Raw genomic sequence first — 18,327 nt, forward strand, 5'->3', positions numbered from 1 at the left:
CTTCAAGTAAATTGCCATTTGGGAGTGTTCATTGTGTCCTAATGCTCGATGCACAACCATCTCTGACGGCTCTAGACAGACCAAGCATTATTCTGGCCTGCTTTCAGGCTAGGTGTTCTCTGACAGGCAGAGTTCCAGTAACTGCACCACGAGATGTGCGCGACATGTACAGTGCAATTCCAGCAAACCATGAACTGTAAAGACCCAAAGTTTCAGAGGGGAATTTATTGTATGGGAGCATATCCAGTATCTTTTGTCAACCATTCATGAGAATAATAAAAAATAGAAGCTTTGTAAGTGACAAAAAATATAGTTACATATAATACAGATTTTCATCTTGCATTGAAGCAGAGCAGTAATAAAATGCTCAGTTGTGTTTTCACAGTTAGTTCGCGTCGCTTCTCTAGGTTAAAGCATCAGCAACTCAAATCTTCCAGTCAGAACCCCTAGTTAGTAGTTTCACGGGGTGATCATGAGGCTGAGTGTTGTCTGCATTTTGATACCCTTTACAAATTGAGCAGGCATCCTTGATCCATCTCAGAACTACTCAAATTTTCACAGGTACCAGCTACGCTTGAAACAAGGCATCCTTGCTGCAGCTGAAAGACTTCTGTATCAGAACATGCTTTTAGGCCCAGTTCAGAATCACATCCATGGAATACTCAAGAATGTGCTTAAATCCCATTTGGTTCAAAGGGCTCCGAGTTGATCCTCTGTGACCACCTCTGCTTGTTCTGCCCCTCACAAGCGCTGGACACTGGCACAAAGCACTAACCAGTATAACCAGTGTAAGTTGCTTGCAAGGCTACAAAGGATTTGCACATTCTTCAGCACTCCATTTACCTGAGACCTAAACGCATTCACTGCATGCACACATTTATGCATAGACTACACACACGTAGCCCCAACCCCTCCCCACAACATTATTGCAATAATTCTTTGCTGGTATAGCAGTTTATATACCAAGTTTCACTTATTTAGTTTTCTATAAACATAGAAAAAGACATCTGAAGAGAGCTAGAACAGCTTTCAATCAGTCACTATATTGGCATTGAAAGCTTTATTTTTAAAACTTTAAGCAGCAGTACTGAATAAATAGACAGAATGATTGTTTTGTCATCTCCATACAACCGATGGCCTTCATCCAAAACACGAAAATACTGTAGCAAATAGAATAAACATGCATGTTTCAATGTTCATAAAAAAAAAAAGAAGGTGTAATAGAAAAGTAACACTTTGACACTTATTTTAATACAGTACAGACCATTAGAGACTATTTTCTGGAAAAATATCTGAATACAGTTTTGTTATATACATGGATCATTAAGGCCAAATTCACTCAAGTTAATGCACATCAGGAATTTATATGCTTCAAGATAACTCACTAAAAATCACAAGATCAACTTTTTTGCTCATACTTATATGATCCCAGTTCACTAAAATAATGCAATACTCTTCACGCTAAAAACAACGCAATTATTGCCCCAAGAGGAGATTTGTTTCACTAAAGGATCTTTTCCCTCTTACCTCACAATGAAAGCATGCTTGCATATTGCTAATGCTAGTGGTAGTTCTTTCAAGAGCTTGCTTCCAACTTGCCAGGGTTTAGAAAAGCAGATAATCTCAGAGCTAACGGACCATTTCCAGAAGCAGTTCAGGCACTTGGGAACCTAATTCCCACTAAAGGGTAACGGGAGGCAGGTTCCTAGCTGACTTTTCAAGAGTGGGCCTTGGGTTTCTCCATTGCTCGGGCACTCAGAATGTTTCCCTTAGCCTTAACCTACCGACTTTTCAAACGGCCAACCTCCCCCCTTTTCCCCTAACAACATAGCATCACCAGCAAAAATAAACTGTATCCTCATGGATGAGAGAGGTAACACAGTTAATTTCCATTAGTAATAAGTTACACGAGTTCTCCGTATAAATTCCCTGTGCACTGGAAAATAGTGCTTATGTATTCAACTATTTAACACAAGCAAAAAAACCCATTTTTATCATGCTGGCCAGTAAATAATATGGCACTTGTTAAAATTAGCATGTGTAGCTTCCTTTCTGCTAATGCCCCATAAGTAGGTTTGAAACGCTTCTGAAAATGAGTTTTTCTACATTTGTAAAGAAAAAGTGAGGTTCTGCAGTTGATCAGAAGCAAAACTCTCAACAACATGATGTGAGGAATTTTTGTAACTGTACTACATTGTTCAAGTCACATTTAATGCAAGGGCATGCCATTTACTTTTGGTTTATTTACAGAGAGGGTGAAAATGCTACAGAATCTTAACCGGGGTGAAATTCAGTAAGGAAGAGGAGTATGGTGGGGGCAGGGGAATTTGTCAGTGTCTCACAAATGACAGGTTTGGGTACCAAAGCCTCTCCTTTGCCACAACAGTGGCTGAAGCGGTAAATGTTTTTCAGATCACCTTGACATATGCCAAAGCCCTGACATGGAGGGTCTACTCAGTGATGATGCCAGCTCCAGGCTGGCCCTTCTGTCAAACAGCTGCTGCAATCAGCAGATGCTATTTTTTAACTTAAATGGCAAATTAATTCCTTGATTCTGTTACAGACCTGTAACTCAAGCCCTCCAAAGCTGCTCTTTCCCTTCCTTTTCATCTTTTTCCTCCTCTCTCCATCTTAAAGAATAACCTGGCATAGAAAGGGAGCAGTTTTTATGATGCAAAAGCCCAATCCAGCTCAAACTGACATCTGTAGGAGATGGACCAGTCACAAAGTGTGACGAAAACATTAACTGGGTAAGCATGCTGATCTGCCTTAAAAATAACTTCATCTCAGTACAAGACTGAAATTGCAACAGGCCTTTTTTCGTGTTTCTCCCCACCCCATGCAGCACAATTTGGGCCAGACTTTGCAAGGTGCTGAGTGCCTCAGTTCTCTAACATCAAGAGGTGCTGAAGATGCAAGATATCCACCGGAGAGGACCATTTCATTTCTGTAAATTGAACCCAGAATGTAAGGCATAAATGCTCAAGTACCTTGGACAGATACTGTCCCCAAACTATTTATATTTTACAGTTCTTTTTAATATATATACACACATTCTTTCTTTTTTTTTTTAATACAAAGTTATGGGCACAGTAAACATGAGCACAGAATTGTGATAAACTAACAGTAATGTGTGATCACTGCAAAGATTCCTCGAGTAGGAATACCTCATTTTCCAGTTTGCTCACAAGGCGGGGGGGAAGACCTGATAAGTTAAACAGTAGAAGTTCAGAATCCATTTGGAAAGGTCCTTTATATATTCACAGCCTTATCTGTTGCTGTTAGTCTAAATACAGCAGCATTTTTAGAATATATGGTGCCATTAATAAGTGGAAAGGGAAAAATGCATTAAAAACCAACCTCAAATGTCCTTCATCTTTTACTATATCTTATAAAACTTCCATTTGTCAGTATGACTAGGAAGAAGCTCCTTTTGAAAAAGAGGAAACTTAACATTTATCTGCGCATCAGTGAATCAAGACAAGAGGATGCTAGGAGTTAAGAATGTTCAAGTGTTTTCTGTGGCAAAAAGCTTGGAGTTTCCTACCAGTGGTAAAATCCTGACGCTACCAAAGACATCAGGAGTTCTGCCATTTTGCAACTGACTGGCGTCCACGTATTCAATACTGCAGTGAAAGCACGGTGACCCCCTCTCACGTCAAGGGGATCTCAAAGGGGGGGATGACGGTGTGAGTTGCTATTAGAACATGAAATCCAAATGCAACTAGGTAAGGCCTATCCCTCCCTTCTTTAACTCAGCCGTGAGGCCAGCCTCCCAACGCATACAAAGCATCCCACTGACACCAGTCACTTTCTCTACAAACACGGGGTTGACCTCAGCGATCTAATTTCAAGCCCTGTAACCAACAGGCTACTTGGCAGTGTCTTACTTTCTGCATGGAAGCCATTTTGTCTAATCCTTGCTCAGCTTTCATTGCATCTTTCAAAGGGGTTAAACATCTACCATGTAACACTGGGGACCTGGAATGAAATCCCGGCCCCACTCAAGTCAGCAGCAGCTCTGCTGTTGACTTTGTGGGACTCTGCCACGTTTCTTCCCTCCACAAAACTTGAGTGAATTTTGGAAGGCTAGAAGAGAACGCTCATTTGTTTTTTGTCTTTTTTCTTCTCCAACAGCAAGATTTACTGCAAAACAAGAACACTGTAATGGCTAGTGGAAAAAATAAAGTACAAAATCACACACAGTGAAAGCCTCCTACTCTCTTTTGGTAAGATATATGAAGACAACTTCTTACATTGTTCTTTTCTCAAAAGGCATATACAATGTGGCAAAATATTTCAAATATACATTCTATATAATTAAAATACCATCTAACTAGTGCATCCTCAATCATATGCTGGAAATATTTTTACCAAGCCAAGGTTTAAATTCCACAAATCTTTTGAACACTAGGTGCTTCATTCAAGGCAGATTCAACAGCAAGTAAACCCCACAAGCTCACTTTTCAAGCCTTAAAAGGTAGCAATGGATGGAACATGACATATTATGACCCATAACAGAAATTAACAAAGTCAGTGGTGAGAAACCATTTTAATGGTTCAGCACTCCACAGAACTCTGCATCCCACGCTGTTGTACTTGATCAAATGGTGGATGTTTGTACACACAAAGTCACCCTGTCAGAATGACGTACAGCCATACATGATTATTCACAAATTAAAAATAAAAATACAGAAGGTGAACACTCGCATGTCCATTGATTAAACGGAATAAATTAAACCTCAGATTCAGTTGCATATGTGGTTTCCTTCGCCCTCAGTCTTTCATTTGTGCCTATACAAGGGACAATACTTTCCCAGACACTTCTGAAGCAGCAAAAACAAATGAAGTTTTTGCACTCTCGCTGTGGTGACAGCAAATTCATCCTTGCCAATTATGAACCGAGACGGTTCCTCTGTCTCTTTAGCATCAGTGCACAGGGTATGGCTCCAAGTGGTGTGTTGGAGGAAGAAGAAAAAATATGGTGGCTTAACAAAACAAACAAACAAAATCTTCCTCCATTCATCATTGGCAGAATAAAACAGAAGTGTATCTTGTCCAGGGTACCTTGCTAGGTCCTCTCCGGAAGAGGTATGTACTGTCATACATAAATGCCCTCCGGGTTAAAACCAGACGACAGGGGATTCTGCAGAATCCGAAGGTTACTGGGGAGTTGCCGTGATGAGCCAGGGCGCTTCAGTGACCCAGACTGAAATGCTGGCTCTGCGCAAGAAAACAGGCAGTTAGTCATCATCAAGGGTGATGCCTGTAGAACACCCCTCTTCCTCCTGCTCACTGATGCCCTCAGCGCAGTACAGAGAAACTAATACCATACACAACAGAAAATTCAAATGCCTGACTAGGAAGTGATGAGATCCAAGGTGCACACTTCCTACTCGTTTTGAAACAGAAAGATAGGCCTGCTCATTCTAACTACCCTCCCACGAGGAACACGCACACAGATACACGCAACACATTCATACAGTAATGTGCAGAAAGAGCTTGTACGTATACATAACTCAAAGCTTCAGCTTCCTGCCCACTTCAAAGAGAAACTTCGTACAAGTGCTGACATTTAAGGCCCGGTTGTCTTCTCTTCCCACCTCCCAATGCCTTTTGGTTAGAAAGTCTTCTCAGAGCAGGGCCAGAACCAGCTGAGGAGAATGCTGAGAGCGCAGGGCTCTTGGCAGCAGGGTACTGGGTAAACCACCCCACAGCAGAGGCTGAGCCACAGCAGGGCAGTTTCTGCCTGTGCCACAGTTCTGACTCTTGTTCAAAGTGCTCCCACATTTCTGTCTAGAAAATTCCAAATTCAGATGTGGGCACGTGCAGAATGCACTGATCTCACTAGGGACAAAGTCAGTTTGCACACGCTGAAACAGCCATCTGTGCAGGATGGCTGGCAGCCCAGCCAAATGAGGTCCTGTTCCCCTGCGGCTGCTGTCTGGGATTTCTTGTGATCCAGACGCGTTCCTTTTTCTACTGTGACAACGCATCCCACCAGCAGAGGAAGAACCCAGCTGAACAGCAATGCCAGATGGGCAATTGCGCTGTGCACCAGCTTACATGCCTGCAGCCGTGGTGGCCCCACTTGCAAGCTACTGGCCTAATGGGTTACTGACGGGGCAAAAACATGCCTAGGCACAGGGGGAGAGAAGTTATCTACATACTGCACTTTATTTATAGCTTGCTAAACCCCTGGAATGAAAAGAAATGCTTGACACTGCTTTCTTATTATTTTGCTAACTTCTTCGCTAGCAGAGTGTTCACTCGATGTATGAGGGCTAGCAGTAACGCAGCGGGAAATGCACTGCCAGCCCCTTCTCCCGCCCACCAAAAGCACCCTGAGTGCTGCACCTCTCTCGAGCTCCACGTGCGGGGCCTCCACCTCAACGGGGTCTGCTGGCAGCACCGTGACCTTCGTTCCCGTTTGCTGGATGAACTGTTGGAGATTGACCTGTCGCAGCTCCTTCGTCAGTTGCTCCAGTTCTTGTTCCCTGTCCTGCCAGGAAAGGGAAAACATCCGCTGAGTGGCAGCAAGCATAAAGCAGCATTTCAAGACTCTGTTTGCAATTGGGCAACTAATGTGGCTTCTCCTTTTGATGAGAAAGCCTCCAATTTTTAAATTCAAACAGAAGAGTTGAAAGGTGTTTTACTCTCCTAGTTCAGAAAGTGAATCAACGCTCACTATTATTAGGGGTTATTACTGGCCTGTTTATATTGCTTCTTGGATGACTAGCAGACATTTCTCATATCACCTGAGAAAAATTTTGGCACAACAGATGCAAGCAAGTAAAGGTAATAGTGAGCACTCAAAAAAAAAAAAAAAAAAAAAGCATCAACTTAGCATCAGCCTGGCACCAAATACTAGCTCTGCCGCAAGTGTCCAGCATTACTTGGGCGGCTCATTTAGTTCTTCTGTTCTCAAAATGAGAGTAATTCCTTTCTCTTCTTGTTTTTCATGTTTTCTATTTAGAGTGTGAATTTTCACGGACGTAACTCTCTCACTCTGCAAGTGTGCTGTGTTCTGTACAATGAGGCCAAGTCCAGGCTGGTTCCCCACCCCTTTACAAGCTCAGATGATCATTCAGGGTCTCCCTCAATGCTCTAATTCTGGCATGATATGCAAAACCTATAGCTCTGATAGATTCCAACAGTCTTAGAGTGCGATTTTTTTTTTGAGGGGTCGGGCTTGGCATTTAAGATCTTTCTCTAGAAACAGGGCAAGCAAAGAGTGCTGCATCTGATCCTCAACTGAGCCTCATGTTGTTGGGAAGTAATGTTATTGGCGTGGCTAGAGAAAAGGAATGAAAGAGAAGAGGTGGGACAAATTACTAGAAATTTCTCTCATGCTACTAAAAAATGCCACCTTCCTGTTCTTATCACTTCAAATCTAGTGAACCAAAATTTTCTTTCCTTCCTTACTGAAAGGCTTATTAAAAAAACCATTCTCAGCTTTTCTTGTTTCAAATCAGCAATTCTATGAATATTAACAATTAACTTGAAGCATGCAAGAAAGCATTTCTCTATTCCTTCCCCCCAAAAGTGTGTAAAACAAAGCTGAGCTTATTTTCTTCTGAACTTCCAGATTTTTGGTTTGGAACAAGCTTGGAAGATCTGAATTTAACAGGAACTTGCTTCAGAAACCTGGACAAGTTTGAGAAATGGGCCTGTGTGAACCTCCTGAGGTTCAACAAGGCCAAGTGCAAGGTCCTGCATCTTGGTCGGGGCAACCCCTGCAATCAATACAGGCTGGGGGATGAAAGGATCGAGAGCAGCCCTGAGGAGAAGGACTTGGGGGTACTGGTGGATGAAAAGCTGGACATGAGCCAACAATGTGCACTGCAGCCCAGCAGGCCAACCGTACCCTGGGCTGCAACAAGAGAAGCGTGGCCAGCAGGGCGAGGGAGGGGATTCTGCCCCTCTGCTCTGCTCTGGTGAGACCCCACCCGGAGTCCTGCGTCCAGCTCTGGAGCCCCCAGCACAGGGAAGACATGGAACTGTTGGAGTGGGTCCAGAGGAAGCCACAAAAATGATGGGAGGGCTGGAACACCTCTCCTATGAGGAAAGGCTGAGAGAGTTGGGACTCTTCAGCCTGGAGGAGGCTTCAGGGAGACCTTATTGTAGCCTTCCAGTACCTGAAGGGGCCTGTAGGAAAGATGGGGAAAATATTTTCAGCAGAGCTTGTTGCGATAGGGCAAGGAGCAATGGCTTTAAACTAAGGGAGGGTAGGTTTAGACTGGGTATAAGGAAGAAATTTTTTACCATAAGGGTGGTGAGACACTGGAATGGGTTGCCCAGAGAAATAGCGGAGGCCCCATCCCTGGAAACATTCAGGGCCAGGTTGGATGGGGCTCTGAGCAACCTGCCCTAGCTGAAGATGTCCCTGTTCACTGCAAGGGGGTTGGGCTAGATGACCTCTAAAGGTCCCTTCCAACCCAAAGCATTCTATGATTCTATGGAAATAAAACCCTAGTATATAAAAAAAATGAAGCAGGGAAGATTTTTAACTCAGTCATAGAGGATTGGTAAAATCTGTAAAGAAGACTTGATGCTTTCTGTTAGCTCAAATCTATTAGCATAACATGTCTGCAAATTAGGATAGATAGATATGACCAAAACTGTTTACAGTTTTCATCCATCTTGCTTTGGATGAAAAGATTACATTCCCCGTCCCTTAGCAAGAGTGGCTTATGCTGACATGGTTCTGGGTGCTCGGGAATAAGGGTGCAAAATCCCTGTACGTAGCCACAGCACCATCACCTTACTGCCACTGCAGCACCGTGGAATACAGTAACTGTGAATCCCAGGAATAGAGCAAGAATCACAACTCCAACAGACGTGTGCTGCCTCAGCCCTGTCTCACGTTGCACATTAAAGTCCCAGGAGCCACAATCTTTCCCGCACCTCATCCAGCTAGCAGCTGGATTTCCATTTATATTTACTTATTCATACTCTATCAAGTTCCAGGTGATATCACCAGCTTTAGCCAGGAAGCAGAGACAGGATTCTCTTGTGACACACTCCACAAACGCCCGAGGTGAAGAGGACATACAATCCTGAACAAGTCAGGCAGGAAAAGGGAGATGCTGTACTTTAAAACAAAGGCACTGCAAGCTAACAGTCATTTTAGCTCCACATCCACCTGTCCAGGTGCTGCTTTTGGTCTGTTCCTTTGAATTCATCTATTTTGGTGGCAAACAGACCTAGCAAGAATCAGAAGTTCAGCCTCAGAAAGAGCTGTGATCGTACCAGTTTCCCTGAAGTTTAACAGCGTGAGTCACTGAGCTGACAAGACCTAGCACCTAAACCCTCGAGGTATCTAACCCCACATCAACAGAGATTTGAAGACTAACAAAGGTGTTAGGCCGAGAGCACTATGGTCCCGCTTGGCACCCAGCACGACCACAGCCCCCCGCGAGCCCTAAATGTGCTGCTGTCCAGGCAGGAGACAGCACTTGTCCGAGGCGTGGGAGAGCCCAGTGCCCCGGGCGCAGCAGCCCCGCAGGGGAGCCAGCGAGCACCCCTCGGGCAGGGCGGGGTGGCCGGATGCACTGCCATGGGCGCAGCTACCCTGCCCTCAGCTAGCCTGGCTGATGTCAGCTCTGGCGTTTCGCTGTCATGGCGAAGGTACGTTCCATGTGCCTTCTCAGAGGGCTCCAGGCAGTCAGGGAACAGGGGCAAACCAAGGCTGGAACCGGTGGGACAGGCACTAAGCCAGCAGGTGAGTAAGTGAAGGGTGGTGCGGTGCTCGGCACTAACCCTGCAGGACACCCAGGCCTTCCGGACGGCCAGGAACACAGCCACCAAAACCTCTGCTAGCTCACCTCGAGACAAAGAGCTGACTACCATTTTGCTTTTCAGATGGTGCCAATGAGTAAAATACACACAGGCGAAGTTAATGGTCTGCTCTTCAAACAAAAAAAATCTGAAACACAATTTGAGAATGAAAGCAATGCTTTCTTCCTTTTACCCACATGCACTGTGGAAACTGTCTCATGTTTTCTTTCATGGGCTCCAAAACCTGCTCGACAAATTTGTTACAGCCAGTCTGTGACTTTTCTTTAGCTACGGATAAAAAGGACATTCTTACCTGCAACCGTTTGGTAGCTTGGCCCAAAGACCTTTCCACAGCTTTAATGCCATTTTCCAGTCTCAGACTCTGCTGGCCCTGAACATCAATTTCACCCTTCACCTTCTCGATTTTTTCCTTGACCTCTTCTTCGTTCACTTGGGACTCTTGAACTTCCCGCTGCAACTTCTCTGCTTCAAGGCCACTTTCCATGTTGTGGATCTGAGACATGTAGTCCTTCAGCTTGCTCTCGCACTCCAGGATCCTCTGCCTCATCTCCTGCAGCTGCTCCTTCAGCTGCTTCTCGTTCTCCTGCTCGATCTGCAGCTCGTTTTCCCAGAACTCTTCCTCTTCAATCTCCACCTCGTTCCTTTTGATCTTCTGCTCTAGCTTGAGGATTTCTTCTTCCAGGCTGGAGTTGTACTTCTGCTCCCAGTAGCGGATCTCGGCTTCATTGGACTCCAGCTGTTTCTCAATGCACTGAAGCTTCTCCGTCTGGAGGTGGATCAACTTCTTCAGCTCATCCGCTGTTGTTTTACAGTTGTTGAGCACCTTCTGCTTGAACTCGGATTCCTTGCTTTTCCCAAAGATGTCCATTAGCCCTTTGGCCCCCCCGGTGAAGGTGAGGGATTTCCTCTTGGGCTCCCTCCTCTTCATGGACTTGTCTCCGGGAGGCCTCAGCTTGGCCAGGGGCGGTAAGCTCTGCCGGTACAGCGTCCTCTCAGGGATGCGCGCCATGCTGTCCGAAGTCGGCCGCTCGCTCAGGGAGGGCCCGGTGCGGCGCAGGATCAGCTGCACGTCGCTGGCGTACTGTCCCCACTTGTTCAGCGACACGATGGGGTTCTCGTGCGGCGCCAGGTGCCTCTCCGTGTCCCGCCATTTCTCGATCAGCGCGTACCTCCCGGTGCGGCCTGCAAGGCAAGCACAGCCGTCAGCGCGCGGCCCGCCAGGGGGCGCTGCCGGACAGCGACGCCGCACGCCGCCGGACGGGGGCGCCCCCCGGCGGCCGCCCGGCGCCGCTTCAACCCTCGGGCTCGCTGCGGGAGGGCCGGGAGCGCCGAGACGGCGGCGGCGGGACCCGCCCGCCGAGTCCCTTCAGCGGCGAGCCGCCCGCGGAGGGCCCGGAACACGCGAGCCCGCGCGGCCCCGGGACTCTGCGGTTTGAAGTCGCTGGAGCTGAAGCACCGCAACGCGTCAGGCGCCCCTCTAGCGCGGGAAAAGGCGAGCAGGGGGAGCTCCGCGCCCGGCGGCCAGCCCCGCAGGCGGGCGCGTTTCGGCTCCCTCGCGGCTGCCCGCGCCTGGCGGAGCTCAGCTCGGCGCCCCCGCCCCTCAGCCGGGGGACAGGCGGGCGGCCGCGGGGAGCAGCTCCCGCCCCGCAGCGCCGGCCGGCCGAGGGCCCGGGCAGGAGGCGGCCCAGCCTGGGCCCACGGCCACTTCCCGCCGCTGCCAGACGCTCCAGCTCCGCTTTTCCCTCTGACGGGACCCTTTCAACGCTACAAAAACACAGCAGCTGAGGTTTTCCACTATTATTGTTTTTCCTAAACACTTTTGCTGCTCCAAGATACAGCATTCTCCAAACGCAGAAGAGTTTCCCTGATCGTGGAAGTGACTTCACTTAAAAGCCCCGACACCGTTTACAAACAGATGTGAAAGACCAGTTTCTTTTAAAGCATGGGATCCCACTGCGCTCCTGAGCAGCTCCACAATTGCCATTAACCTTAAAAACATCATTAGCTATCTTAATGCATGACATATATCCATTTCCATGATAGAACATCATTCAAACGAGGATTTATTTCGGCACATAAATGCCTTAAATATATGTCACACATGAAACGGTGGAGTGGAGGAGCTGGAATAAATGTCGTTACCAGCGGTAATCTATTCGCTGCGTTTTCTCACCTCACACTGCCCACCCAACCACTGCACTTTTCCCAAAGGAACAAACACGCCCTCAGCTCAGGCTGCAGAGCTGCCTCCGGCTTCCAACCACGACACTCGCATAGGCTCCCCACCTCACATTTGCAGGAGACAGGCTCCACTGTGGCGATTAATACACTACGCAGATCCCTAAAATCAGATATTGTCTGACCAGCCTTCCAAAGAGCTCCCCGGCATACAGCTGCTGTGTTGGAAATGGTTCCTCTGACCTCACTTTCTCACAACTAGCTCACAAGACCAACAGCAGCAGCGCACTGCACAGGCACTGCCTAGAGAACAGGCTGCTTGGGCTCACGGGCCACGCTCCCGGTAGTGAGCTGGCCAAGTCAGAGACCAAAATGTCCACGTTCGCTTCCAAGTCGTGAGGGAGAGCAGAAAGGGTACATGAAAATTTGACTGACAGAAGTCAGGAAAACAAGGCAAGCAGCATGGCAACAGAAATCAACCACCCTGAACCCCTTATAAATAAATGACTTGAGGTAAGCATTGGGAAAAAAAAAGAGACAAAAAAAAACCCCAACCTATCAGCATACCAACATGCTTGGCCAACGTTCTCAGAAACAGATTTAAAGTTTACTGTAATAAAGTACTTCAAAAACAAGTTTACTTTGGCAAGATACAAAGGCAGAGATTTTTGCCAACCCACAATATTGTTCATTGATCCTTGAAGATTTATAGTTTGTAGTAGGCACGGGTGTTGTTATAGCAAAAACAAACCCAGTGGTGTTTGCCATTGCATACTAACAATAAAATGCCGGAGAAGAAAAATGAAGCCAAAGCGTACCACAGAACCCAGGACAAAGGCTGCATTTCACAACTCTATTTTGCTAATCTCAAAAGCTTTCAGCCTGTAATCACGGTAATACTACTAATGTTCTTGTTGTGTCAGAAACAGCCAAGTTCAAAGCAGTCTCAAAATTGTAAACAAGAGTACGTACCACTAGGGGAGTGATCAGCATGCAATTTCTATTCACTTTGCTGTTAAATGCACTACTTAAAAGAAATGTTACAAGAGGCAAAAAAAAAGAAAGAAAAGGAGGAGGAGGGGAATAAAGCTAACAATCACCACCAAAAATGAATTAAGGAATTAAGCAAGGCCCTTGCCAAGAACTACTTCCACCTTAGCTTAGGGGTCCGAATCACCACGCAGTCCTAAATAACAAACTCCGCACTCAAGATCCACATAAAAGAAAGTGTTTTGTAGAAGTAATACTCACACAGTTCAACCACCACACCTGGAGTTCAGTACTGGTCTAAAACAAAGCTGTCCTCAGAGATCATTAGCTAGGTTATTGTATTCAGGCTATGTATGACGCAGATTAACAATACCTGGACAACCACAACTGTGCTGTTTGCTTGCCTTAGAAGGGATTAATTCACAAATGAAAGGGTGAATGAGTTAATTCAAAACTAATGACAGAATATTTCAGAACACTGGCATCCTTGTAGCAAACTGCTGGTTTTGATGTGCTACCTTTGACAGGGAGAATGCAGATTGCTTGGGTTGTTGACAAAGAACAGTTCAACACCTGCGTGCTGCTTCTTGCCTCCTATGCTGTCCATAAGCTTTCTGAAACAGGTTGGTTGTGCTCATACAGCACCTGGCAGAACTCAGTCCCACCTCAATCATGCACACCTTATCATTTTAAAAAATAGCAGTGTCGTGTAACATGCTTCACACCAGCAATGTACGACATCGCCTAAACCACAGCGTGTTCTTCCCCAATTGCACATGTGACACGCTGAATCTCATGCAGATTAGGAAGCATTTCCAGGTAAGTCAGATGAGCAGTTAAGCAGTCAACTCAAGGAGCTGCCAAAGCACAGCTTTGGATGGGTACGTGCCTTGCCAGTGGATCCCTTACAACCTCTGAAACCACACTTTTCTTTAGAACACGTTAGACCAATGTTTTTTCTTTTGCTTTTGTTTTTAATACTTCTATCAAAGCCTGGTACCAATGAGAATGGTAGAGAAAACAACCCAGACAGCCCCAAAGAAGCACCAGCAGTGCTGTGTTCTACAATTTTCTCTCCAGAAGACAGCAGCTCAGGGGCTAGAGAGCAGCACAGAGCCTCTACATCCCAGTCACTGGCCAGCTACTTCTCATTAATATTCTGTGCTGACCCACTGACCATGTAACAGTACCCCACACGGACCACATAACATTACCATCTCAAAACAATCAGCAAGAATTTGTAGCTGTTTTGCAAGACAGTGAACGACAAGCTATAACAGAGTAGGTACATATTTACATATACAAGCACACTGCCTCTACACAAAGCGCCAGCGTGAAGGTCAACAGGTCAAGTTTACACCTCCAGCTACCTCAGCACACAAACTTATCACAGCCTCTATTAATGCAGAAATATCTTCAAAACAGCCTTTTATTTTAAAAGTGAGAAAGATGAAAAAAGGAAATATAGGGACTCCAGAACGCCGAGGTTCTGATAGCCTGCAATTAGCTGTCACAAGTGGTCTGAACCCAGCTCTGCTGCCACCGGTTGTCGCTTGATCAATGAAACACGAAGGAGCTCACTGCATCCAGTCTCCCGGCCGGCCAGCCTCTGCTCTGCTGCACAGCCGAACAGCAAGCTCTGGAGCCGAGAGCCCACCTGTGGTAATCTGAGTTTGGGACTGATGTAACTGGGTAATTTAAACACAGATTCCATTACACTGAATGGTGATTGAACTAATGAAAGAGGGGAACACCATAATTGAACATTTTTTTTTTAGACTCTCAAGAGGCAGACTTTTAAATTACACTTCATGAAGGCAGTAAGACCGATATAACTATTATTCACTTTAAGCTTCTCTATATGGTTTAGTATTTGCAGCTGACACAGTAGACATGGGTGATTATTTCTGCTGCCAAAAGTAAAAATGAACTTCTGAAGGCAAGTAGCAGCGTTTCTCATGCAACACTTTTGGCAGGACTGTAACTTGAGAGGTCATCAATACTGTTTTTTTCAGGACAGAAATGATTCATCCCTTTTCTCCCTCCCGAAAGCACATCATCCTCTCAGGGACAGGCACGATGTTTTTTTTGTACGCAGGTAGCACGATACACTATGTAAAAACATACCTGTGCCTTCTCTTTCCAGTCAGGCTACAAAAGTTTATTTCAAGCACCAAGTAAGATCCAGCTTCATCCCGCGCTTCCCATGCTTCACAGCCAGGCCCTGCAGCCATGAGTCAGCGTGAGCAGGGGAGTCACTGCCCTGGTCTCGTATTATTTCTGGGAAAGGTGGCTAGACAAGCAGTCTTACACACGGGGGTACCTCTCCCTCCCTAGGGAAGGGGCTAGGGCAGGCAAGAGCAGGCCCCTGTCACTAGAGGCCACGCAGTCTTGCTCCCAGGTTCTCCTCTTTCCCCAGGATGCGCTCGGTGCCAGGGGAGCTGCTCGCTGGCAGGCACACTCCCAGCTCCCGTTTTTGCCAGGGATCCCATCGCCTCTGCTGCTGCACAGCGGCTGTGCCAAAGCCCTGCTCTGCAAGGCAGCACTCTGAACAGTCAGAAGTTGCATTACCATTTTTCAGTCTTACATGCAAGTTTGAAGCCAGCCGAACTCAAACGGAAACTGCACTAGCCTTGCTCTTGAGCTCAATCTGGACGAGCTCCCCGAACACGCAACAGCACGCAGTGAGACGCCGTCACCTGTCTGTGCGCAGGCTTCCATGGGGTAAAGCCAGGTCTGCCAACACATGCTCAAGGCACACCCAGACTGCCCAGGGCTCTGGGGGCACTGACAAGTGCACCCCCTCCCCAGCCTGGCTACAGCTTTCTGCCCCACTTGGTTTCCCAGACAGCCCTCCAGCCCCCCGCTGAAGGATGCTGTCCTCCTTAAGGCAGAAAAAGAAAAAAAAAAAAGAAAAAAAAATAACCGTACACGGGTAAAATCTTGTAAGAATTCTTAATGTATGGAATACATGGGAGAAAATGTCTTGCCAAAGGGGCAACTGCATTAACTCCTGAATCTTTAACAGCACTGATACAACAGTAATTGGTGGCAATTTTAATAAACTCAGTATGATTTGAACTCAGTATCTTTGAAATATGAAGGTAGCATTTTGTTCATTATATGATACTTTCATTAACATCTGTAGCAATTTAAAATAATACCATTCTAGCTACTCAAGAACTCATTAAATACCCAAGAAAGATTAAGAGCAAAAAGCCTTTCAAATAGAGGATCGTGTTTGTGTTACTCAGATTTCTTAACACCCGCCATATTTTGCACACCCGTGTATGCATACCATAGAAAATGGTGAAAATCAGAGTAGGGGGTCTGGTCCTAGGACCACACACCAGTGGAGATACACAGGCTCAAGTCTAATGGCAGCGAGGGCCGTCTGCTCAGTTCATCAGGTACAGCTGTGCTCACAACTGCGATCATGCGTCTTTATCTGGACCAAAGTCTTGGTTTATTACTATTATCATTTTGCTTGGAAAAAGGGGTACCTGAGTTTATCATAACCTGGCAAACCAAAGCACTTCCAGTCATTTCATCCTTTCAGCTGCCTTTCGCCTAAGCACCCTGAGGTACCGCGCTTCTGTAGACCCATTTCCTAAACAGGTAAAACAATGCGGAGGAGCAGCTTGGCTGAGGTCAAACAGCAGATAACGCAGCCCAGGTCTCCGCTGCGCAGGCCACCGCTGCCCTGGGCATTACCACATTGTCAAAGGCGGCAACAAACCGTCCCACCCAACCGCCGTGCCACCTCTCAGCGGAGTCACTGTCGCTAGATTCCTGAACCAGAAAGTTTACAGGATCACACCACGGGATCACCACCGCGTGCAGATTTCTGGTGCTTCGTATCCCTCTTAATGTTGAGATTTGAAGAAATAAATTTGGGGGTCAAAAATAACCCAAGTTAAGTGATTCTTAGCAGTAAACTACATGATTAAGTCAATGTTTAAAAACTCCAGTTTGTACAGCACAAATACTGTTCCCTTTTTCTAATCCTCTTCAGACTCAGCTCTGATTCAATTCAACCCGAAACGCTCTTCTCTCTCTCAAAGTGCCTGACAGCCAGCTCTGGTGCTTGCTTTAGCAGAAACTATTTGGAGGAAGGGATGAACATAAGAAGAGACAACAAAGTGGTGTGATTTTTCCAGACACAACTCCTGAGCCTTACAACACTAACACGTTTGAAACAGCATGGACAAATCCGTGCTTTATTTTCATAAATACATCCCATCTATCTTTGAGGAAAAATACTCCACTGCAATAAAAAAATTGACAGCTGTATTTGTTTAATTTTAAAGAGACAGCTGTACTATTTGTTCAGTGAAATGTTGCCCATCTTCTCCCGATCCTGTGCTACAGCCAGAAAACCCAAATCCACAGCACTATTTAAAGCAAGTCTGGCATTCTGATTATTTGCCACAGAAAAACTACGGGAGGCCAGAAAACAGAAGTGCACTTTGGTAAGAAATTCAAGCTTTACTTCTCTAGGGTGAAATACTCTCCTTGGAGGAAACAAACATGTCACTCTGGGTACAGAAGACACACTCTAGTCTCCAGAGACAAAAGAAATCCCAACAAACACAGTAAAAATCCTCACAGGGGCTGGAACTGGGAGAAGAACACTTCTGAAGAAACAGAGCAAGTGTATTTGTGGCTGCACTATTCATCATCATATTCCTCCTTTGGAAGATTTTTTAGATTTGAATGGAAAACAACTAGTAAACGCCAATTTAAGAAAAAATCTGTAGTTAAACTACATTTGCCTAAACTATCAGCTAACATAATTAGCTCACTTTCTTTTAGGATACCATCTGTTTTTCCCCTCAGATTTTTCTGAGAGGAGCCACTACGCTCACACACTCGACTACAAGTCCATACGCGACCTTGCAAAACAGAGCCCTGACCAGATTCACCAGCCAGCTCATCAGACACACAGTTGAAAAGTATCAATAAATTTTTTTTTAACTTGTTTTTCAGTTGTCCAAGTTTAGAAGAGTAATCAAAATGAGCAAGCCAACATTTATATGAAGCCACTCTGGCATGATTTTCACGGAATGCACAGAAAAGCTAGTGGAAGCAGAAAAACCGGCAGAATTTACTGTCAAATGTGTATTTTCAAAATAGACAATGATGGATGTGATAAAATCCAGCTCATCTCTCCTGGCAAAAGTATTTTTTAAAACAAGACTCATGTTCTCCATTTAAACTATGTGCTGTGGCATATTTTTATGTTTTGGTAAGGGCTTAAGTTTCTCCTGATGAAACGATCACTTCTCTTAATCTGTATTGTAAGGCCAAATCTTCCTCTTCATCATCTGCAAGCAGCTCGAGTTTAAAATAAAAAAC

General features: G+C 45.8%; 1 protein-coding gene across 3 annotated transcripts in view; it reads right to left on the bottom strand.

Annotated features, from left to right (window-relative positions):
• Positions 1-1,027: 1,027 nt before the first annotated feature.
• Positions 1,028-18,327, bottom strand: part of RASSF8 (Ras association domain family member 8) — a 102,131-nt gene continuing 84,831 nt past the window's right edge. For all 3 annotated transcript variants that reach the window (XM_075439404.1, XM_075439413.1, XM_075439422.1), the window contains 3 exons: positions 10,094-10,983; positions 6,358-6,502; positions 1,028-5,223 (listed from right to left, as the gene is read on the bottom strand). In XM_075439404.1, coding sequence (XP_075295519.1) covers positions 5,102-5,223; positions 6,358-6,502; positions 10,094-10,983 — 1,157 coding nt within the window. In that variant the 3' untranslated portion in view covers positions 1,028-5,101. The remainder of the gene's footprint in view (positions 5,224-6,357; positions 6,503-10,093; positions 10,984-18,327) is intronic.

Source organism: Opisthocomus hoazin, chromosome 1, assembly GCF_030867145.1.
Source record: "Opisthocomus hoazin isolate bOpiHoa1 chromosome 1, bOpiHoa1.hap1, whole genome shotgun sequence".
NCBI classification, from domain to species: domain Eukaryota; kingdom Metazoa; phylum Chordata; class Aves; order Opisthocomiformes; family Opisthocomidae; genus Opisthocomus; species Opisthocomus hoazin.